This window comes from Calypte anna, chromosome Z (assembly GCF_003957555.1).
Source record: "Calypte anna isolate BGI_N300 chromosome Z, bCalAnn1_v1.p, whole genome shotgun sequence".
NCBI classification, from domain to species: domain Eukaryota; kingdom Metazoa; phylum Chordata; class Aves; order Apodiformes; family Trochilidae; genus Calypte; species Calypte anna.
In genome coordinates, this window is record NC_044274.1 from 24063632 (window position 1) to 24087196 (window position 23565).

General features: G+C 44.1%; 1 protein-coding gene across 1 annotated transcript; it reads right to left on the reverse strand.

Annotated features, from left to right (window-relative positions):
• Window positions 1–21975: 21975 nt before the first annotated feature.
• On the reverse strand, window positions 21976–23106 carry TMEM271 (transmembrane protein 271). Its single transcript, XM_030467574.1, has one exon. It carries the CDS (start codon window positions 23104–23106, stop codon window positions 21976–21978), a length of 1131 nt encoding a protein of 376 aa, XP_030323434.1.
• Window positions 23107–23565: the final 459 nt, after the last annotated feature.

Here is a 23565-nt window from a genome sequence, read left to right on the forward strand (position 1 = left end):
AGACTACAGGGATCATAGAGGTAGTACCCATTTTCCTTGCTAAGTCCCAGGGCCACCCCTGCAGCTCTATTTGCAGCTTACAGAATGGGTCTTCCTCCTTTTAGGAAAGCACATCTTTGTTTCTTTCCTCCACCCAAACCAACCAACCAACCAATGAACCAACCAACCAACCAAAAAAAAACCAACCAAAAAACCCAGAAAACTGTGCTAACAAAAAATTTGGCTTAAGTCACACATGGTAAAAATTTCATGTTCTTTCTGATTCGCCTTCTTTTCAAGGCAGTAGTTTAGGCATATCTCTCCGCAACTGCACAGTCCTGAAGAAGAGAGGTTTCTGTCCACTGGGATGCTGCATCTTACTATGTACACCTTATGACTGAAGTTACTCTTTTTTAGGCAATGAATTCAACAAACCACACATCACAACACACACAGTGAATTTGACAGCTCTGCATGGCCCTTCAATCAAAAAACAAACCAAAATACACCTGGTATGCATTTATTCTACATATATTCTAGTGCATTTAATGATTTTTATGTCTTATGCAGTGTTCTAAAAAATATGGTGTTGGAAACAATGGGTGTTGTATGGTCTGTACTTAGTTTTTTCCTTATACAAAATTGCCTCAGCCTTCAAGCTACTTTGCATTTTGCCACCAGATTTATTAAAGGTAAAGCTAGATGTTCCAGAGTGTCTTGAGTCATAGTGGAGCCAAACAGCTTCTAGTGCATATAAAAGTACTTCTCGGGTCTGGAAAGTTCATACAGCAGGTATTTGTTAGCAAACAAACAAACCAAACCAAACCAAACCAAAAAGAAAAAAAAAGAAAAAAAGAAAAAGGAAAAAAAAATGGAAAAAAAAGAAGAAAAGAAAAAAGAAAAAAAAGGAAAAAAAAGGGAAAAAAAAAAAAAGACCAGTTGTTGGCACCTGTGGAAAGGCAATAAAAATAATGTAAAGCAAATTGAAACCCATTGTGTTCATGCCTTAGCTGGACCACATTAACTGGACCACAAGAGGGTGTTTAAATACACCTCCATGGAACTTTTGATCAAAATGTCTTATAAATTAAAAAACATCAAACAAGTGTTTGCCTAAACGATGTTTTCCAGTGCCTCAGAACATTTTGGGATCACACGTTTGCCAAGCAAAACCTCCAAATTTGTAATAACTGCTCAATAGAGCAGTTACCCTGGCAAAAACACATAATGAAAAAGAAAAGTGAGATGGTAACTGGATTCAGGCCCTTCAGGAAAAGACGCCTGGGATCTGATTCTGTTCAGTGGGAGCTTTAGGCCTCGTTGTTAGCTCTGTTCAGGGTCACAGAGTAGTCCTTTTTAACACCTCTTAGGGAATGGCATCTAAGATGATCCAGGCCAGCTTTCCACACACAGCTTCACTGACAGGGAAGCCCTTTCATGTTCCTCTTGGCAGGACTCAAATATGGGCAAAATCCTCAGTACGAGGCTGAGATGGGGCAGAGCTTTTCACACATTAAACTCACAAACAGCTGGAAGCACCTTCAAAGTTTGTTCCAGAAGCTGGACACAGAAAGAGAACGATAATCCCCCTTCTCCTTCTCTCACTCTGCAAGGGACCACCCTGAACTTTGCCCTGGAGTAGGGGAATTTGGATAGGAGAGGATAGGGAAAGAGATTTATGAAGGTTTTCAAATTTTGATATATACAAAAAGGGCTAAAAAAAGAGCACAAGAGCCACATCTGTGTGATTCTTGAATTTCAAACTATCCAGAGAAACACTTAATCTCTTGGAAAGATCCCAGGATTAATAAGAAAAATGCTGCTTTTCCACAGTAGGTATCATGTTGCAAATTACGAAAACATTTTGTTGGCTTAAACTAAGAAATTAAAAAAAGGCTGCAGGTTAATAATTTACTTTTCATTAACTTAATCTTTAATAAGTTGTTAAGCTAAAAGCTTGGAAGTGATGTTTGACAACTTTCCCAAAGTAGAATTCTGGCTTTCAACTGCCAAAGACCTGAAGTTTTGCAGATTGTGCTTCCTGTGAGGTGGTAGTAGATGGTCAGCTTGCAACGGCAGAGCTGCTGCAAAGGCATGACTAAAGTGGGAAAGAAAATCCCCTTGTCCCATTACTGCTATACTCTAGTCGACTTTGTACTGGCTGGGGTGGTTATTTCCTTTACTTTCTAATGCAGTAGTGTTCTAGATGAAGACTCCTCCCTCTGGACACCTGGTTAAAATTGTTAAAAATCTAATTGCTCAAGGGAAGCCTTGGTTGGATTTTACTGATTTTCCAGAGAGAAGAGGATTTATTTTTTTTTCCTTTTTTTTTTTTTTCTGTCTGTCCAGTTTCCTGTGCTGCCCAGGCTATCCTGCCTGATGCAGAGTAGTAGATAAGCAAGGACCAAACAGGGCCTGGAGGAGGACTGTGGCTACCACTACCCCTGTGAGGGTGCTGCACTGGCCTTTGTTGCTGTTGGCACTGCACTTCTTCTGCAACAGTATGAAGCATTTGGTTAGCAAATTTTTCATTCCAGCTTTAAATTACCTTCATTCTAACAAGAACTTAAAGCAAGCCCCCAGTGGCTCTTTCCTTACTCAGAAAACCTTATTCTTTCCAAAACCAGGAAAACCCTCTTGCACAATGTTATGTTTAGAATGAGTCCGGGTACCAGCTGTATATATATATATATAGGATCAAAAAGCACAAAGCTGACGAGCAAGGCATGTACTGAGCTGATGACTGCATTCCCAAAGGTTCATTAGCATTTATCCCACAACTTCTGTGAACACGACCAAAATGGGTATGCACCTTAAATTACAAAAAGGAGTTACAAGAAAGTCATCAGCACATTCAGTGCCATATGTATGTTTTGTTTTGGCTTTTTGTTGTTTTTTTTTCTTTCCAGCCTTAATGGAGACTAGGAAGGAGCAGCCTAAAAGCAATTTACTTGGTATTTAACCCCATGCCTCAGGCTTTCTCGTCTTGCCATGGGGTAGCGGATTCTAGCCAAAGGACTTTAGATGGATACAGCATTTGAATTTCCTAGTATATCAGATGCTGTGTCTGCAAGTGCAATGAAAGACTTTTGGGACGGATGGTATGTATGGCATGTGGGGCAAAAACATGAAAATAGGGCCAGATTCTGGTCTCATTTGCATTAACTTTAATGTAGAGTAAATTCAAGAAAGCAAAATTAGTTCCTGTCCAAAGTGTGACTGCTCCTGTCTGCTGCATATCTGAGTCCATCACCTTCAGCCTTCCTCTACTGTGGATGATGCTTGCTGACCACAGGGAGATGGGGTATGATTGCTGTGTGATGGCTCATTCTCCACAGAGTCTCATTTGCTCTTTGGCTTTGCAGAGGCTGCAAACCACCAGCCCAGATACCTACACCAGACCTAGGTTCCTGACAGCTGCTGCCATCAGTAGACATGTTAGCAGTCAGACCAATGGTTTTGTATTCTTTCCTACATGCCACAAACATGCCAGTGAAAATCTTGAAGGGGAAAGGCAACTTGCAGAGGAAGGATGCAGCTGTGGAAGCAAGGGAAGACAGCAAATGCCAAAGTGTCATGGCAGAAAAGAGGTGAGGATGCTGCCTACAAAATGTAGGGGCAGAGAATGGCACATCAGAGGAGATGGGAAAGGCCGGAGAAGGGAAGAGCCAGACAGCTGTTAAAGTGGCTTGAATTAGTGTGGAGAGCTTTCAGTTGAACAGGCCAAAGGGAGAAAGGGAAGTCTCTTGTCTTATTTTTAGCCAAGCAGCTGAATTGCTCCACTCTCCCGCCTGAGGGGGTGAGGCAGTAATGGAAGCCACCCTCCGAGCAGCTGCTGGGCAGGAGGAGGCCTCTGCTTTTGCCCTCAGATTTGCATGATGGCACGTGCTGCATGATGGCACGTGCTGTGGTGCAGACCTCCCCTGAGCTGAAGTTCAGAAAAATGAAAATGCTCAGAGAGCACACAATGGATGGACATGTACATGAGGCTGGCCATTCCAGGGGATCAGGGGCCATCCAGGGCTGCAAACGACCCTGTCCTCTTGACTGCTTGGGAGATCATGGCTATGCCTGGGCAGAGGAATATCCCAGCCTCCAGACCACCTCTCCATCAGCTCTGGCTGAAGCAGCCAGTCTCCATACCAGCTCTTGGTGTGTTTGCTGTGCTTGTGAGCTTCCACAGCACATAATTTTGGGTATCTTTGGTAAATCCTCAGCTATCTAGGGAGAATATCTTCCTAATTTAGCAGCAAGCACCTTGTGCTTTTTCCAGAGAGCAATTCAGTGCCGCTAAATTAGGTCCTGCCTCTTTTGTGCTTTGAAAGAACCTTTATGCTTATCTATTGACTGCAGAGTATGTGCTTCCAGCTCACATGCTGAGGTTAGGTGATGTATGTATACTACTGATTTCCCCTGGGCCATGTCCAGGAATTAACACAATGTACTCCAGGCCTTTTGGGAAGGAACTTTTTCAGAAATACAGACCAAAGCTATGCCTAGCTGAGTACATAGGACAGGATATGATATGTAAGGCTGAGGGTGACAAATGAAGTGAGAGGATAAGGGCTGTTCTGAGTTAAGTGTTAGTCACATAAAGATTTGGCTGGGCTTCCTTATCTACTGGGACATATTGGTGATATGTTCTCAGAAGCCATATTAATCAGTGGTTGCCTGTGAGGAACTATAAAAAAACAGTTAATTGTGCAGATTTATTTTTTTTAACGAACCTTTTTGTTTTTTCTGTAACCTTTTTTCCTGCCATCATAACCCTGGAGGTGGTATTTGAAGAACAAGTGGAAGAACTGACATCAGCTTTTTGTCCTCCAGGGAGCTGTGAAGAGGAGATGAATGTAGCAGTTAATTCACCAGTTCTAGGATCCTACCTTTTACACAGAACATTGCCAACATGTTTAGCTTTTGTTCTTGTGATTTTGAGTGATTTGAGTGCAGGGGGACCAAAAAGGATGGGGTTGTTGAGTCTGTCCTTTGAGATAATCCCTCTCAGTTCAGCTGGTGAAAAACAGGGCTTTGCTGGGGCTGACAGCAAATGTTGACAGGCAGGCAATGGCATGGCTTGCCTCACTATTGCTGGTGCCCAAGAAAGCGGCAAAATGGATTCATTCTCTACCAGTAAAGAGTGGAGCGACTGTGGTGTGATGACCATAACCTAGGGGGACAGAGCCTAATAAAAAAGGATCCAATCAGCTCTGGCAACTGTGACCACAAACCACACCATTTTGTCCTGCTATATTTGCTGTCCTTGCCTAGTGTACACTTGTGGATATGAATGTCTTACAGTGAGAACAAACTCTCCGGGAAGAAGCTGGAGAGAAGGAGGATGAGCTGGTGCTGAGTAACAGGCAGCAGTAGAGATCCTCTGGGTACCTTTCTTCCCTTGCATTCCTGTAAGGAGTGAGAAACTGCCAAAGATCTGTGTTAAGCCTGTGCCTGTTCTGAAGTGAGTTAGGTACTTCAAGGATATTGTGTTCCGGTGTCTTTGGGACATTAGTTTGTGTAAGTGTCTCAAAGATTGCTGCAGCAGAAGCTCTCAGTGCTTGTTTCTGTCTGACATGTAGAGAGACATGAAATGGTCAGCAGGCCAGGGCACCTCTCCTACAAAGACAGGCTGAGAGAGTTGGGGTTGTTCAGCCTGGTGAAGAGAAGGATCCGGTGAGATCTCTGGTACCTGAAGCAGCCTACATAGCAGGTTTTAGAACCTAAGGGGGCCTACAGGAAAGCTGGGGAGAGACTTTCTGCAGTGACAGGATGAGAGGGAACTGTTTTAAACTGAAATAGAGGAGTTTTCCATAATTTATTTGGAAGAAAGTCTTTACTGTGAGGATGGTGAGACACTGGCACTTGCAACTAGCAGCAAGATGGGAGTCTGCTGTTGATACCCTCTCCTCTCACAAAAAAATTTTGCACATGTCTCTTGAGTTTGCTCAGAGCAGGACTGTGATAGCAGGCAAGATGCAATGAGTCACAGCTGGACAATTTCTGGGATGCTCTCTGGACACTTCCTGGTATGCTTTCTGGACACTTCCTGGTATGTTTCCCCAAACTGATTTGCAGAGAGGTCTGCAAGTCATACCTCCTTTAGTGCTGCAGTTACTACTCTGGCTGCTGATCTGGATTAAAAGATTGTAAGAAAGCTTGGAACCAAAGAAATTGCCTTTCTGTGCATATGCTCAGACTTTATGGGGGCTGCAGGAAAAGCCAGATCAGGCAGGCTTGGCTTTTGAATAACACTGCTGGGTTGTATTTGAGCAACTTAGTCCAGCTGCTGCTCTGGGTCTTCCAGTTGGTGAAAGCACTGCCAGAGCCTGAAGTGGAAGTGAGAGCAGTGGGCAGAGGGCTCCTGATGATCTCAGAGCTGCTGACTGCCTACAGGATCCAGAGGAGGAAGGGTAGCACCCTACACTGCCTGCTGAGCTCTGCTGAAAGTCATCTTGCTGACTTTTTATCACTGAGAGACACCACTAGGCTTCAGGTGGTATCTCATAGCTCAGGACATGCTGGGGGCTGTGGATTATCACTCTCTTCCCTTCTGCAAAGAGGCAAACCAAATTCCTCTGTCTGGATTGTCAGCAGGAGCTCAGTGGGTGTGATGGCCAGGCAGAAGCTGGCACAGAGCATACTGCAGCATCCCAACTCAGCTCTGGGATCTGAGCTCTGTTCTCCAGTGCAGTACCAAGCTGGGGACTGGTGTAATCCTTCTGCAGGGTTAAGTTGCTGCAAAAGGAGAACTGAGGAACTCCTGTCCCGGGTTTTCACCAAAGTATAACAGGTGCTCAAGTATCAGTCTCTCAGCATCTCTGTCCTATCCTAGTAAAATGCACTGAGTGGCAGGTAACAGTACTGTGGTCCCCCTCCACCTTCAGGCTGATTTTGGAGACTCCAAAGAAGTTCAATTCTCCTGGAAGGGAGCCAGGAGATTAATTTCACCAAGGGTGCTAGGCTTTGAGCTTAAGCCATTGAATGGCTGGAGATGTGCTTGTCTGCCTTAAAGAATGGGCTACACGTGGCCCCAGAAGCAAATGGACGAGCATCAGAGAATCTGGGGAGCTGACTGGTACAATTATTTTAATATTGCTGAACTTTTAGTATACCTGTGATGTGTTAGGGCACTGAGAGCCGTGGGCAGATATCTTTTTATTGTTGCTTAAGCTGACATGATGATTCGTACCTGCTACTTGATCTCAGCTGGATCTGATAGAGTGACTGTCTGTACCTGCTGTTCTGGTCACACAATTTTTTCCATTGTGCATTTTCTGCAGATAAGATCTCTGATGTGATCTTGACATTAGATACTGAGGCTACAGAAAAGCTATAAGGTACGTGGACAAGGTTTTGGTGATGCTGTGTGTTTGAGTCTTGGCTCACTTGGAAACCCAGCAGGTGAAACCATCTCCTTCAAATTTTGCAGGCAGAAGAATCACAGATGTATCTGGAGTGCTGTCTCCTTTCTGGCATTACTTCATAATTCATTCAATTTGGCCTTCCTCTTCTGCTTCAGTCCTGCTGTTCCACAGGCTCTATTTCATCCTGAGACCTCACAAGCAGTGAATGGGTCACAGTGGTTCACAAGAAGACATCTAGCTCTTCAGCTTCATCTCAAACACTAGTTCAGTATGTACATTTTGGAAGTGCATGGCAGAAGACACCACAGGCAATCCAGGAGCGTGACTAAGAGGCAAGAATATACTGCAGATGCACCTTGGAAATGCTGCTATGTTATGTAAGCATGTAGGACCCTGGCTTGGTGTTAAGTGTTTGATAACAGCCTTGAACTCATCTCTGCTTCTCCCAGCAGCCTCAGACTAAGCTGCTGGCATGCACAATAGCTTCAGTTCAACAAGGCTTAACAGACATGGGGTTGACACTCTCTTCCCTCTGCTAACCCAGGGGTAAAACATACAAAGCCAAAAGGAGAGGATGCAAGAGGAACTGCTGATAGAAGTTATAGTTCAGTTCAGGCAGATGAGAGTGTTTTATTATCCCTTGCACAGTATCCAGGGGAACCTCAGGAGCTCCCTAGCAACAATGCATCAGGAAGAGTACTAACTCATGGAGAAAGAGCATTTGTGCAGGAATACTGACAATCTGTGCTGTTTGTAATGGAATGGACAGATACTAACTCTGCCACAGTAGTGCCAGGCAGCAGAAATGGTAAAGGCTGTAACTTTCAGAATTGAGAAAGAGAAAAAAGAGCAGCCCTGGTCTAAAGGGATCATGTGGTTTCTTTATGAGGAAAATCTTCTCCAGTTACTAGCAGAGATTCACTGCCAGTCTGCATAATTTAGAGAGTAAAGCTGTTGTGACCACCCCATTCCTTCTGCTCTCATAAAAATCCACCTTTTCAAGATTTTTTCCTCCTTTTCTATCTGTTTAATCATCCCTTAATCCAAATGTAGTGTCGCCTTGTTTCTGAATATGGCATACCCGACTGTAGAATTGTAGAATTATAAAATAGCAGGGGCTGAAAGGGAGATCATCACCTCTGGAGAGGATCAAGTCCAACCCCAGTGCCAAAGCAGGAGTGAGCACCTTGGGCAGGTGATACAAAAATGCAACCAGATGGGTCTAGATAGTCTTCACAATTTCTCTGCACAGCCTGTTACAGTGCTCCGTCAACCTTGTAGTAGGGATTTTTTTTCCTTATATTGAGGTGGAACTTCCAGTTTATGCCCATTGCCCTTTGTCCTGTCACAGGGCACCACTGAAAAGAAACAAGCCCCTTCTTCTTGATACACACCTTTCAGATATTTGTAATCATTAATAAGATCCCCTCTTAGGTTTTTCGTCTGCAGACTAAACAGCCCCAGGTCTCTCATAAGGCTTCCTCATGAGATAGATATTCCAATCCCTCATCATTGTCATATCCCTCTGTTGAACTCTTTCTAGTACATGTCTGTCCCTCTTGAACTGGGGAGCTCTGAACTGGACACCATACTCTAGATGTGGTCTCTCTAGGGCAGAGTAGAGGGGAAGAAGAAGATCCCTTGACCTGCTGGACAATCTCCTCTTAATGTACTCCAGGATACCACTGGCTTTCTTGGCCACAAGGGTACAGTGCTGTCCCATGGATAACTTATTGTCCACCTGGACCCCAAGTTCCTTCTTGGAGCCGCTTTCCAGCATGTTAACCCCTATCTTGTAGTAGTGCATGATGTGATTGTTCCCGAGGTGCAGGACTCTACACTTATTCTTGTTAAACTTCATTAAATTCCTCTTGGCCCAGCTCTCCAGTCTGTCCAGATCTCATTGAATGGCAGCACATCCCTCTGGTGTATCAATCCTATCAGTTTTGTATCAGCAGACTTACTGATCAGTCCCCTTATCCAGGTCATCGATTAAGATGTTGAATAAGACTGGATCCAGTACTGACTCCTGGGGAACTACACTGCTGCCCCTGCATCTACCCATTCAGTCACACTGTCTTAGATCAGTCAAACATGATTTCCCCTTGGTAAATCCATGCTGGCTACTCCTGATAGCCTTCATCTCTTCCATGACCTCCAGAATAACTTGCTCCATCACCTTTCCAGGAGTGGAGGTAAGGCTGACTGGTCTGTAGTTTCCGGGATGTTCCTTCTTGCTCTTTATGAAGACTAGAATGACATAGATTTTCCTCCAGTACTACTCTCCTGTTTCCATGATATTTTGAAAATTATGGAGAATGGTAGAGGAGCCAGCTCTCTGAGGACTTGAGGGTGCACCCTATTGGGGCCTGTGGAGTTGTGCATGCTGTTTACCCAAATGATCTCTAACTCAGTTCTCATCAACCGCTAGAGACTCTTCCATCACCCAGGTTTCTTTTTGACCTTCCAGGGTCTGGCATGCCCAAGGGATGGCCTTTGCAGTAAAGACTGAAGCAAAGAAGGCAACTCAGTAAAACTGCCTTCACTGCATTCTCTGTCACCAGGACTCATTCAACACTGGGCCTGTCTTTCTATTCTTCCTTTCCCTTGTGAGGGAGAAGCCCTTGAAGAAGCCCTTCTTGTTCTTTTTTACTTCCTTTGATAGATTTAAGTCTAGGAGGATCTTGGCCTTCCTTGTTGCACTCTTACATATCCTGACAATGTTCCTATAATTCTCCTAAGTGACCAGTCCCTTTCTCTACAAACTGTGAACTTCTTTCTTCCACGTAACTTTTTTTCACCTTGCTCACCCATGTGAGTTTCAAATCTTGCTATTTTTTCTCTTATTGCTCTGCTGTAAGTGGTTCACTACAAGAAAATAGGAAACTCTTTATTCCCTCAAGACTGGCTTTATAAAGGATGCTAAATTTTCTTGGTGGAAAAGCTTTCAAAGTCAAAATGCAGCCCTCTGAAACAAATAAGTGCTAAGGTCCTTTAGGAACATCCAGCTGACACTGAAGACAAATGGCTTCATGTGTAAATGTCACCTTACACATTTGATTTTAGTTTTTTAATTTTGAAATTGTTTATTGTTTAGGCCATCAGTGCATCTTTAATTTCCTCTTCATCTGAAATCTGTGCTCACCTGATGCAGTTTTCCTGAAAGACAGCATGACAAGGCACACTTTGCACATGTTCGTCTTCAGATGAAGGCAGTAGCTGAGAGCTCACCATGCATCTCCAGTTTCCCCAGTACTGTGCTGTGTTTCATTTGGCTGGACTGGTGTGTAAACATCTGTAACCAAAACTGTGATGTTCACAAAAACTACTACTCTTTCCTTCAAGGTACTGAAAAAATGCTATGTTAACTGCTACCTCCACATGTAAGCTCTGTTCTTAGAAGGCACAAGCATGTCTTCCTCCAGAAATGGAGTTTCTGAAAAGAGCTTAAAGACGGTCTCAGGTGTCTTTGGGACTGGTAGTTTCTTTCTGCAGCTCACTAGCATGTAACTTCCAGAAATCTTGTTCAGGTAAGAGCTGCGGACACCTGAAGCAGAATTTGTTTTTCTGCTTGGGAAAAGTGTGAGGAATGTTGTCTAAAACATAGTGGGTTTTTTCCCTAGACTGTTCTGACAACTTGAAAGGGATGGAACACTCCCCTCATGGGATGCGTTGCCTTCTCCTGCCTTGACATAAATAATTTCCCTGACTAAAGGAGGCATGGATACATCTGGGTTATTTTGCTACTCTCTAGAGCGCTCTGACTAAAAGGGAATAAAATTTGCTTTGCCACTGATGCATATTTCAATGCAGACATTGGTGTAAATACCTCACCCCTAAATTGAGCTCTGCTATGGGTATGTGTGCTATGCCACTCCCACATGAGGCGGGTACAATTTTGCACGCTTCACAGGAATCCAGCATCCACCATACATGGTCATCTGGGGATGAATCCCCAGTCCCTTACTCAAGTTTAGTGCTATTGCAGCATTTGCAGCCATGATGAGCTGAGCAGAACTTAAGCTGATGATTCATTTCTGGAGGGGTGTTTAGCATACAAATGAGAAGGTACAATCAGCAGTGGAGCTTGTTTTGCCTATTTCAGCTCTGCTTTGCTTCTCTAGCAGGCACATTTCTAAGACCAGCCTGCAATCTTCTGCAGCCTTGATGGCCTGCTCACTGGCAATGCAGCACTGTAGAGATAGCTCTGACATTTACAGACAGTAAAAGGAAACTTGTGCTTACTGAATGTAGAGAGCTGTTGGCATGCACCTATGCTAAGCACCTCCTTTCCTGGTGGCCAATATTAGAGCTTTTTATTGGTCTGACAAGTGAGCAGTTCAAACACACACACACACAAAAAAACCCAAAAACAAACAACAAAAAAACCCTGAGAGGGCATATACATCTCACTGCTCTCCTCATATAAGTCACTCTGCAGTGATGAACTTACTATTTGTGTGATTCTAGCTACTTGTAGATGGACACAGTCCAGAATAGATGCTCTGTGCCAGTTCCTCTGATTGTCAATAAGAGGCAGCTTGACTCAGTTGAAGAAAAAGCTTTTTCTTCATATGACAGAGGAGTGTTGCTAAAGTTGGCTGACTCTCGAACTGTGTAGGATATATTCCAAATAAAATGATGGTTGAGTTTCTTTTATTTCTCTTTTTTATTTTTTTATTTTTTTCCCAAAATATCAAAATATCTTCCAGAATTTATATATATATATATATTTATTTATTTATTTATTTATTTATTTATTTTTAGGAAATGCATTCAGAATTTCCTATACGGCATCTGGCAAACCTGACAGACAACACTTCATGTGTTCATCCCTCCTCCTAGTGAAAAGCAGCAGGCTTCTGAATAATTCCATTGACAGCAGTGGTTTTATTTCCCTCTGTCCACCAGGTCCTGTAAATACTGAAGTGGCCAACAGAAATCAGCCATTCACTGAAACCAGCAAGTGGTGGTGTGATAGACCAGCAACACACCCATTTTCAGCACAGCTGCTTGTACAAAGATTTACCAAGCTCCTTAGGGAAGCAGCTGAACCAGGCTGTTATGCTGCTTCCCAGGTGCTGAAATAGCCTGTTGTCTCTTTGCATTAATTAGCTGTGTTGAGGTTCTAGTGGTATTTTTAAGTGGAAGTGGGTAAATGTTTGTTCTGGAGATGCACTTTGATGCCCATCTCCTCTGAGCAATAGAGTTATTCATAGAAATGAGGAAATATAGCAAGCAATAGCTCAGGAAACTTGCTCTTTCCTATTTGGAGCCTTAATTAGAGTGATTAATCACTGCTGCTTCTGCAATCTAAGCTTCCAGGCTAGAATATATTGTCCTCTCTTGTCAGAGCAGAAATGTAAAAATGGTTTCTCTTTACCTAGTACATTGCCAGTAGAATTTTTCTCAGTGTCTGCCTCCTACGAGTTTCTATCTTGCTTGAGAACTGGAGATGATAATATAGAGAATAAATTGATGTGACTGTTCCAAAAGAAAGAACAGGTGTGAAATTTTAACATATCAACTCCGACTCTGTGTGGAGTTTATCTGGATTTCTCTGCTTGAATTACCTTTCTGGGGAATTTCTTGTGTGTTGAATTCTGCTGACCATTTTTGGGGGAAAATACCTAGGCATTTCCATAGTGGAGAGGAATTTTCTTTTCATTTGATGCAATTAAAATCTCTCCCCACAAAGTCCTTACCTACTGAAGTTCCCCCAGCGTGTGCCCAGTGCCAGGTGGGGATGAGGTTTTGTCTATGTGTTTTACCTCCATGTCTGCCATTTAGCCAGTCCCTCAGTGTTTAACTCGTCAAAAGCACAACTGTCACTCCACTCCCCCTCCATGTAGGAGGAGTGTGTATCAGCTGATGAGCTATAGGGGTTGGGGATCACAGCACAGTGCCATGACTCTCTCTGTCTGAAACTATGCACCTCTCTAAGTTAGGGATGCCTGTGCTTTAGTGTCTCTACTGGGTGGTCTTGCAAGACTGATAGCTTCTTCAGAGAAGAAAGGCATTTCCTGTGACACCTGACTTCCTGATGGTCTGCACCCCAATGGTGTGCTGAGGCTCTGTGCTATTGAAGATCTCACTGGCCTAGGGGGGGGGGGTGATCAGCTGACCCCCTCTTGCTTCTTTTCCTTGCAAGACCTGTAAAAAAGTGTGGTGGCATCTCCCTGTCCACAAACCTGCAGGTTTCACTTGGGGACTCCCTGGAGTGTGACTGGGGAAGCAGTGGGTGTGGGTCCATGATGCTGGAAGTGCTGCCTGCATTCCTGCAGAGATTTGGTGGCTGACTAGGGGTGCTTTCCTGCTCCTGTGCAGTGCCAAACAGAATGGTGAGTTTGTCTCCTCAGTGTCAGTGAGCTAAGTAATGAAGATGGCCAGCATACACATTTTAGCCATGCACAAACAAGATTAAAAACTCCTGGTATGTAGCCATGGACATAGCAGGTACTGGACTGCACGTCTAGTCTAGTGACATATAAAATAGTCTTTGAATACTCATCAAGAGACTTAAAGCATTTCCAGCTGCATGTGCAAGTTGAAATTCCTGTTCCTGTTAGCCTTTCTGCACGTTATGAAAATTGTAACAGCAGAATCGTGAAATATCTGTTTTCCTTTGGTATAAATACATTTTGCTACTTCCTTATCACTCAGCTTCAAAACCTTTTACTATGAAGCATTTCTCCAGATCTGAGATTCTAACGCTAATGTTTGTCTTTATGCTGCCCTTGATGAAAAATTAATGAACTATGAATGAATGAACAGTTCTACCCTGTTTATACTTTTCTCTTGTCATGCTTGAATGCCAAAATGTATTTACTGAAACAGGGCCAGGGTTGCCTTTTGACTTTTCAGATAAATTAATCAAAGGAAAACTTCGCACAGGGATCCTTATCCTTAGAGCTCTGGGTCTCGCAGGCCACAAGCAGGTAACAACTACCACAGCCTTCAATGAAGGTCAGCCCAGAGCAGCATACAGCTCGTGTAATGTGCCAAACATGGAACACAGGCAAAGGTTTTTCATGTCTCATTGCTCATTTCTATTTATTGCCTCACCAGCTGATTGAACAGCTCAATAAACCACTGGCAGGCTTTTTCCCTAAGCACAGAGGCAGCAAAGAGCATGCACTTTGCCTTCCTGAGCTAGTATGAATGCTCTTTCTTCGGAGAAGTTGCTTGGGAAGTGGAGGATGAAAACTGAACTCAAGACAGAACTTAACATCTCTGTTGTGAAGGTCTGCTATTTGTTCACTTCCATTTTGTTTGAGGGGGAATAAAGGCAGTCCTCCTCTCCCCATGCTACTTGACTTGAGTGTTTTTCTTTTGTGCAAGTGAACCTGGAGCACTTCCCCACGTGCATCCTAGGTCCCTCCACAACCAAGATCACTGAGTAATAAATTTGGATTCTTGGCATCTTGACAGCAAGCTGCTTTCCCCATCCTGTAACACAAGTCAGTGTTTCACCTGGGCTGCAGCATGTCCCACCTTACCTTCTCTCAACACAGAATTGTGCCACAGTGCACCTGCTTCAGGGGTTCAGAAGCTCCCTGTGTGTATCCAGCAGGTGCTGGCTTAATGGTGTCACAACAGAACTGCTGGTTCCCACTGGTAAGGCAAGAAAGTGGGTGGTCCACTGCACATGGGAACTTTAAATTCAGCTTGTTAAACAATGGCCCAGGTAAGGCTGGATGATGATGGAGTCTTTCAGTATTTTCTCTTAGTTGTGTAAGGACTTTGCTGAAGTTGAAGTCCCTGCCAGCCAATGGTATTTCTGTGCAGCTGCTTCCAGTTTTTGAGAGAAGAACCCTTCTGTTCTCTACAGCAGAAGGGTAAAGAACCATATTTCCTATCATTGTGGAGTTTGGGGGTTGTTTTTGTTTGTTTTGTTTTGTTTTTTAAAAAAACCCTGCATCCGAAGTCTTTTCTTTTCATTTAGAAAAAGGGAAAAGCAAGGAAGCGATATATTTCCTTAGTCTTCCACTCTTATTTTGGTGCTAGTTGATTTGTTTGTTTACTAACAATTTTGACTGTTCAGGTCAGGAGCTACTGCTCCTGGAATTGACACAGCTCTTGATTCTACATCAAAAACTTCTGGACAGATTGAGCAGTTTTCAACACTTGCATTTCTGTTTCCTCTGTTTGCCTGGGAGTCTAATTCAGATTTCAATGCACTGGCAGCTCCTGGGTCATTCACAAAGAGGCAAGTATTCAAAAATGCAACAAAGTAGAAATTTCTCAGTGTCTTTCTCCTTTCTGGTGCAAGCAAGCATGAACTTATTTGGGCAGGACTTTTCCATATCTTGAAGATCCATTTGGCCTAAAGCTAGAAAGATGAGCCTCCACTCAGATCCACCACTGATAATCCCTTTTGAATATCTTTGTAAAGACATTCATTTTACTAATGAAAGCATGGTAACTACATACAGCTTCAGACTGTGGTTAGGTGATCCAAAATCCGTGAGTGCTTGCTTGCCTGAGAATGGATATTTTCATCTGGAGCTTTCCTTTTTATAGCTTAACATTCTGCTGTTGATGCCTTAATTTGTGAGAAAATATCAAAGTTTGGATGCTGGCATATAAGGCCCCATCCACACCATGCAGCAAATTCCTTATATGACCTCTACAGGAACTGGTGGCACTCAGTAATTTGTAGGACAGCTCTATTAAATCTCCCTAAATTTAATAATTTAAATGCATAGAGATTTCACTGAGTATTTTAGTAAGATGGGCTTCCATTTAAAAATTTAGAACCTGGGAGAAAAAACAAATTCTGAAATAATCTTTTCTAAACCCAAGATTTAAAAAATATAGCCCTGGAAAATAATCCTTTTAGATATTATAGGTATTCTTCTAACCTTAAATCCAGTGTCTTAATATAAAAGCAGTGAATGCTTTATAATGTTTAGTCCACTGAACCTGTTAAGAAGATTATGATAAGCTTTCTCTCTCCCCAAACTTCACTTTATCCTCTGCTAACAGAGGCCATGTAGGAGACCAACTTTTAAGGATGCTCATGGTATTTAGTAGGTATTTAATTCATACATGCTTTAGTGAAACAAGTGATTCATTTGCAGAAACGATGAAATGGACTTCCTAACATCTCCATCAGCCATAACCATGCCAGGAGGAGAAATCCAGAAACAAAACACTGGGAATTTCTGAAAGATTGTATTGCTTTGGGATAAATCTACTAGGTAGTTTCTCTCAGGATATTTTCACTCAGGATAATTTTCTGTGATCTGGTGATAGGTCATTTTGAATGTGTTTTTCACTAGAAGTGTTTCCCTCCATAAAGCCTGTGAAGGTCTTCCACACATCTAAAACTCAATGAGTGAAGGAGTAGCAGTTTGCAGTGTCATGTTCACACCCACCTCAGGTAAACACATGGAAGTTCAAGGCAGCTGCATCTAAAGAAGGTAATGAAGAGGTCATCATGATTCTTTTCCTCTATAAAGGAAAATAACCCCTTCCTAAGAGAGTCTTACACCTTCTTAATTGACTTAATCTTCAACTTCAGATCAACTTGGATGACATTAGGGTGACATACGTATAAACTTTAGCAGAGCTTCACCCCGTACCTGAACATTGGGTGGAAAGTAGATTACACAGCTGGCCAGCATAAAGCAAGACAGTCATTCAAGTCAAATTTTGAGAACATGTATTCGTGGTTTTCATAGAAAGGTAGGCAGATGAGTTTCAGAACTGAGAGTGTAATAGAAAGAACATAAAAAAACCTAGAAACCAACTTAAACTCTTCAGATTTCTTCTGGCTGCTTTGTTTGGGCAGTTGTCCTTTTGGGCAGGACACACTGCACAGAACTGTTGCAACTTGACTGGGAAGATTTTCCCCCCAGCACTACATTTGCCAGTGGGCTTCCTGGGGACCATCTTTTATCTGCTAAACTGTCATTAGATCAGCTCTTACTGATTCTGGAACACATACTAAGCACTAATCACAAGATATTAAGTACTGAGAGATAATTAAGAATTTTTAGAAACTGGACATTGACCATGAGGAATTCAATCCAACTTAACACTTATGCATTTTAATTGGAAATATAAGCCTACATTGAGAAAAGGTAACTTTAGTACACTTCAAGAGTGCCATCACATGAAATTAACAGATATAGATTTTTTACCAATGCAATTTATCTAAAATATTGGAATATTCTATAAAAAAAGAAATATTTAACTTACGGAAACAGGCTCAACTCCATGGTAAAATCTCGAACTTTATGTTAGGGTTTCGCTCTTACAAGTCTTAAGTCCCTGTAAAACATGTTTTTGTTATGAAAATGGTAATTAAATACCTAGTTTCAGGTACATTATTAGACATTCACCTAAGAGAATGAAGAATATGAAATGAAGAGCATTAGGCTTTTCTTACAGGATATGCTGTGCTTTTAAATGTATTTTATTGATCCTAAAATTACAAGATCAATTACTGACATTTTCTTGAGGATCAATCTCAGATTAAATGGCAGAATGAAGAAAAGGTTTTCATATGTACTATGTCCAAAAGCAGAAACAGATTGTCGTTCTTGTGTGAACATTCAGAAACCTTTTCTGATGATTAAACAGTATGTCTGAAATATATCTAAGTTATACCAGCCACCATAGCGCTTTTTGGTGAACCAAAGAAGTCCTACAGTGAAATCAAACTTTTGAGTAAAATCTGTACTACTTTAATAGAATTTCCCTCTAACATAATTTTTTCCTGTTTTTAGATTCACGCATATTCTGTCAATTACAATTCAAAGAATAAGCAACAGATTTAGGCAAGGATGTTGGAGTGTGAAAATAATTTATGTGAATTGCTAATAGGCTGGTGGGAATACATTTTTTTCCACATGAAGGCAAGTCCTGTCACATCAAAGACAGCAGACATGATTTTCTACTGTTTCATCCCTTGGCTACCTGCTATTACCTGCAAAAGGGACAGGAAAGCTGGGAGCAGTCTGCTACCACATCAGTACTCCACTGTGACCAAAACAGCAATATTGTGCCTACTCTTACCTCTCTTTGAACAGATGTGAGTAAAGCTGTGAGGACATTCAAACAATAAGCCATGGGGCAAAAAGCAGCCTTGTTATTACTGCAGCTAAGCAAATGGAGATGTGATAGCACATACACAACGTTTCTCTTCTGTTCTTAGTTCTGCTACTCGAGGCAAAAAACCTTGCAGTTAACATCCTCCAGTGACATCAATCAATCGGGCTTGCATTTGCCTCAACACTCATGTGACAGGGAACAGAAAACAGGGGGAAAGTATGAGTCCTCTCAGGTAACTAACCTACACTCTGATGCTTCCCACATCAGCCTATTTTCAATTTCGGCACAGTACTGTGTATACACTCTAACATTATTGCTCAGAAGATAAGAGTGATGATTCAGGCTTGCTAAAAATGGCTTCACAATACTGTAATTGTGCTTGTGAAGCTTCATTTTGTATCCTGTAATTTTAAGTTTCTTCTCACTGAGAAATAAATACGTGTGGTGTTTTATCAGAAAAGTTAGTCACCAGATACCTGAAACACTTGTGTACCATCTTTAAGAAAACATGGCTTGTTTGGTCAATTTGCCTGCCAATCTTTTTTTTCCCTGTTTTTTAAAAGACGTGTATAATAACATAGGTATTATCCCTTAATACTGCTGTCCATACAAATCATAAGTAACTGAGAAATAATATGCCACTGCTGCATTCTGTCATGCCAGAAGATCAATATTACTTTATAGATAATTTAGAGCAGGTGTTACATATCATTAGTGCCCAGACCCACTGAAGTCAACAGAAAGATGCCTACTGGCTTCTGTGGGAGTCAAGCTCGGACATTATTCTGGCAATCTGTTAACCACTTGTTAACCACTAAATCAAACAGTTAAGGGGATAAAAGCCCAAATCAAGAAAAGAGGAATTTGGCAACTAAAACTGAGCCACAAATATATAACCTAATTCAATGACATTCTGAACTGACTTAAACACATACATAAGAAAAAAAAAAAAAAAAGTTTAACGATCTTAGAAATTCATAGTTTAAAATAGTTTACATTTAAACAATTAAGCATTATAGGTAGCTTTCTGGACTTTCCATTTTTTTCCCTGAGCACTGATCTTTGGAACATCTGGAGTTTCAGAATTGTCTTGTTCATAATTCCTAAAAGAGTTATCTTAAGTAAAGTATTGTCTTTTCATTTCAAAAACCAACTCCTTAAGAAAAACTAAGATACAACTTTGATTAATGTATATAGCCAATTTTTAAAGCCAACAACTGTAAACACTTCTGCACCTGTATCTAGGCACCTAGTCGGTCTATTTTTCAGAATCAGCCAGCAGACTAGCAGTTCCCATTTAACACAGTACAGGGTGCTATGCTGTCTTATAAACTCATCAGTTGGAGACCTACACTAGGATTTGCCTTCTTGCTTTTGTTACTCATTTTGCAAAATCTCGTATATATATGTTGTGGGTTTGGTTTTGCACCTAAATTAGTGTTATAGGTAAAGACTACAGGACTTTCCAGTCACTTCCCTATGATGGGTTAAGGAGCTGCATTTGTAGGGAGCCAGCATAAAACCAATCTTCAGTACTAAAATGGGACTCAGCTAGGGCATATGCTTTAGGCTGGAGTTCCACACAAGGAAATCTGCTGGACAAAATGAGCTCTCTAAATTTCTGCTATTTAGAACTACTTGGCAAATTGGCAACTGCTGCTTCTAACTCTCTTCTCTAGATTAGAGCTTTAATTATGAGCTTCACAGACATCAGTTTGCAATTCTAAGATGTCTAAGGCATTCTGCATTTTGTATTATATAAAGTGTGCAAGTCAAAACACTTCAACAAAACAGTGCAGAAAGATTTGAATAATTCTAGGCAAAAATCTTCTCTCTCCAATTCTAAGGCTGTAAATTACGTCAGTCTCTCTGCAGCTAAAAATTTAAAAATAATTTTCCATCGACCACAGAATACAGTGTAACTTTGCATTCCTTTTACTCTCTCTCTTTTCTCTGGGTAGCTGATACACCGGCACTATGCAGTAGGCTCCAAACACAGGATTAACAGAAAGGTTATTTTGTAGTATTTCTTTTCAGTATACCAGAACTGGGGGGCGGGGTACTAAACCACATGCAATCTGAAGAGCTGCTTTTCGATTCTTGTGCAACATGGAATGAAGCCTTTATCTTTTCTCTAATAATGTAATAAAACATGCCATAACTGCTACTCCTTCTTAGCACATTTTTACGCTATCTAGTACCGACATTCTACAAACGAGTCCAAAAGGAGGATGTAATATTTTTTCTCTTTGCAGAAAGCCTTTAAATACCTCTAAGTTCAGAAAGAATTGACAGCATAAAATACATTACTTCATTCCCCCATGCCCCTCTCCACCTACTTTCAGGAATTAAAGTAGCCGCGGTGGATTTTTTTGTTGCTGTTGGTTTTTGTTGGTGGTGGGTTGTTTTCTTTTTACTTTTTTGTTTGTTTAAATAAAATAGAAAAAAATCTTCCTTTGTAATAAGAGCATACATACTGTTTTGAAAACAGTATGTATTTTTTTTCCTATTTTTTTTTCCTTTAGAACTGTGACCACTGTACCAGTTAAGGCTGTTTTACAAGATTCATATATTTCAAATAAAACTTTAATATTCAAGCTTACCAGATTGATGAATTGTAACAGGTAAAATGGAACTCTTTACAAGGTAAACCATGTAGTCGTACAAAATAGAATTGAACCCTTCAACTGTGTAAAACAAAAAGAAATCCTGCCTTGCATTAAAAACACAGAACCTGTTTACAAAAAGGAATGTGTATGATATTTGGACTTCCTTTTAACTGACATATCCTAGCAACATCTCGGTTGTTTTAGTAAAGGAACTAATCATCGATTTTAAACTGCAGTGAATTTACCAAACATTTTCACTATAGACTTCTGAAAGCTTTTACAGTAAGAAGTTATCAACAAAAGCAGGCACATTAGTGTACAAAAACGTTGTTGATTTTTTCCTGTTTCTTTGTCAAAGTGCAGGTTTTTCTCGATGTGCATCGTACAAGACCAACAAATGTTTCAACTCATTAAATCTTAAAACATAACTCAATTCTCCCAAGGAGTAGTGTAAACGTTAAAGATCCCCAATACACCTCTAGTAAACGTGACACAAATGTCTCTGCGTTGTTTAGAAATTTAGCTCTTTTAAGAGGTAAAGAAGCTTCATGACACCTTTTCCTTACTCTGGCTGGTTATCATAAATGGGTAACTCTGGACTGCTAAAGCTGGAGACTGATGAATCACTTGAAGGGAACTAAACTTGGCTACGGAGGAGAGGCGGCAGGAGGAACCAACCCTTAGGCGTTTCTTGCGCGGCCTTCAGAAAATTCAGCCGCCGAGGGACGGAAGGACGGACACACGGACGACTGGGGGAGGAAAGAGGGAAAAGAAAGGGGAAAGCAGGGAGAAGCTTCCGCAGAGCCAGAGGCACGGCGGTACCCATCCCGTCGGCGCTGCGAAGGCTCTCCCCAAGCTGCCGGCGCTTGCGGGACCGCTCCGGATCCCGCTCTTGATCCGCGGCCCGCCCCCGCCAGTCCCACACCCGGCCGCCACGGAGCCGGGCGTCCCGCTGGCTGTCCGCTCTAGGTGCCGTGGGAGCAGGGCTCCCCGGGGTAGATCTCCTCGTAGGCGGGGGGCTGCTCGCTGGGCACCGGGTAGCAGTAGGGGTACGAGACGTTGAGCTCGGGGTCCATGGGCGAGTAGCCGGGCAGCTCGACGGATGGATGCCCACCGCAGTGCACCTCCACGCCGGCTTCGTCGAAGACGTGGAAAACACCCACATTGATGTAGGAGACGGCCTGGAAGGGGCAGTCCCCAGGGCTGAGCTCGAGCTCGCCGCCCGAGAACAGGGAGCCCTGACTGTGGCGCGGCGCCCGACGCCCACCGCCGCCACCGCCACCTCCACCGCCACCGCCGCCGCTGCCGCTGCCGCCGCCACCGCCGCCCCGCCGCCGCCGCCGCCCGCCTGCCGCCGCCGCTGCCTCCGGGGCCGCTCGCCGCCGTCGCCGCCGCCGCCCGCGCTGCTGCGAGGCCTTGTAATTCTTCACGAGGAGCAAGTTGAGCAGGCCCAGGAGACACTCCAGCGCGTTGAATACGGTGGAGAGCACCAAGCCGCGCTGATAGTCCCGAAGCTTCTGGCAGCGGAGCGCCGCGGCAGAGCCGTCGGGGGCCGCGAGTCCGCTCCGCGTGCGGGCCGCGCCGCCGGGCTGCAGCAGGCAGTAGTGCGAGTACTTCCTCTCCACCAGCGACACGGTGTCGCCGTCGATGACGGCGCCGGCGAAGGCGCTCAGCACGCCCAGCATGAACACCAGCACTCCCAGCAGCAGGAAGTTCTGCCGCCCCCCGGGCGGCGCCTTCTCTACCGGCCCCGACGGCGCGACTGCCGCCTCGCCCGCGCCGGGTCCGCCGCCTGCCGGGTCCGAATCCCCGGCCGGGGCCAGAGTCGAGGCTGACGCCGAGGCTGAGGTCGGCGCCGAGGGCGCTTCGTCGGGCGGGCGGCAGCAGAGCAGTGCGGCTGCGAGCAGCGACAGGCCGGCCGCCAGCAGCAGCCCCGAGTAGAAGGCGCCGGCGGCGGTGCCCAGGCGGAAAGGCTCGCCCTTCAGCTCAGTGCCCAGCGAGAAGCACTTGAGACCCACGGCGGCGGCGCTGAGGGCGCAGGCGAGCAGGAGGCAGCTGGAGAGCGCGGCGCAGGCTCCCCGCACGCTCCACTTCATCCTCCGCGCCGCCGCCGCCGCCGCCGCCCCGCCGCCCGCATCATCCTCCTCCCGCGGCCCCCCCAGGCCCCGCGGCGGCGGCGGCGGCGCGGCGCGGCGCAGCCATACGAGCGCGGCGCTCCCCGACGGGGCGGCTGCTCAGCTCCGCTCCGCTCCGCACGGGAGGCAGCCGCCGGCCGCAGTGAGCCGGGCGCGGCGAGCGCACACGCTCCCCCTCCTCCCCCCCGCCTCCCGGACGCCACCTCCTCCTCGTCCCCGCCCGCCCTCTCTTATAGCGGCGGCTGCGGGGAGGCAATTAATTATGGATGGGAGACGCGGCGGGTGGGGGGGACAGCCAGCCGTGTCGCCACTGGTGGAGGGGCAAGTGCTACCCCCGGCTCAGGCCGCCTTAGACCGGAGGCGGCGAAGCCGGCCTCCCAGCCCGCCCCCTGCGTGGCACTGGGAGTGCGGGAGGTCTGC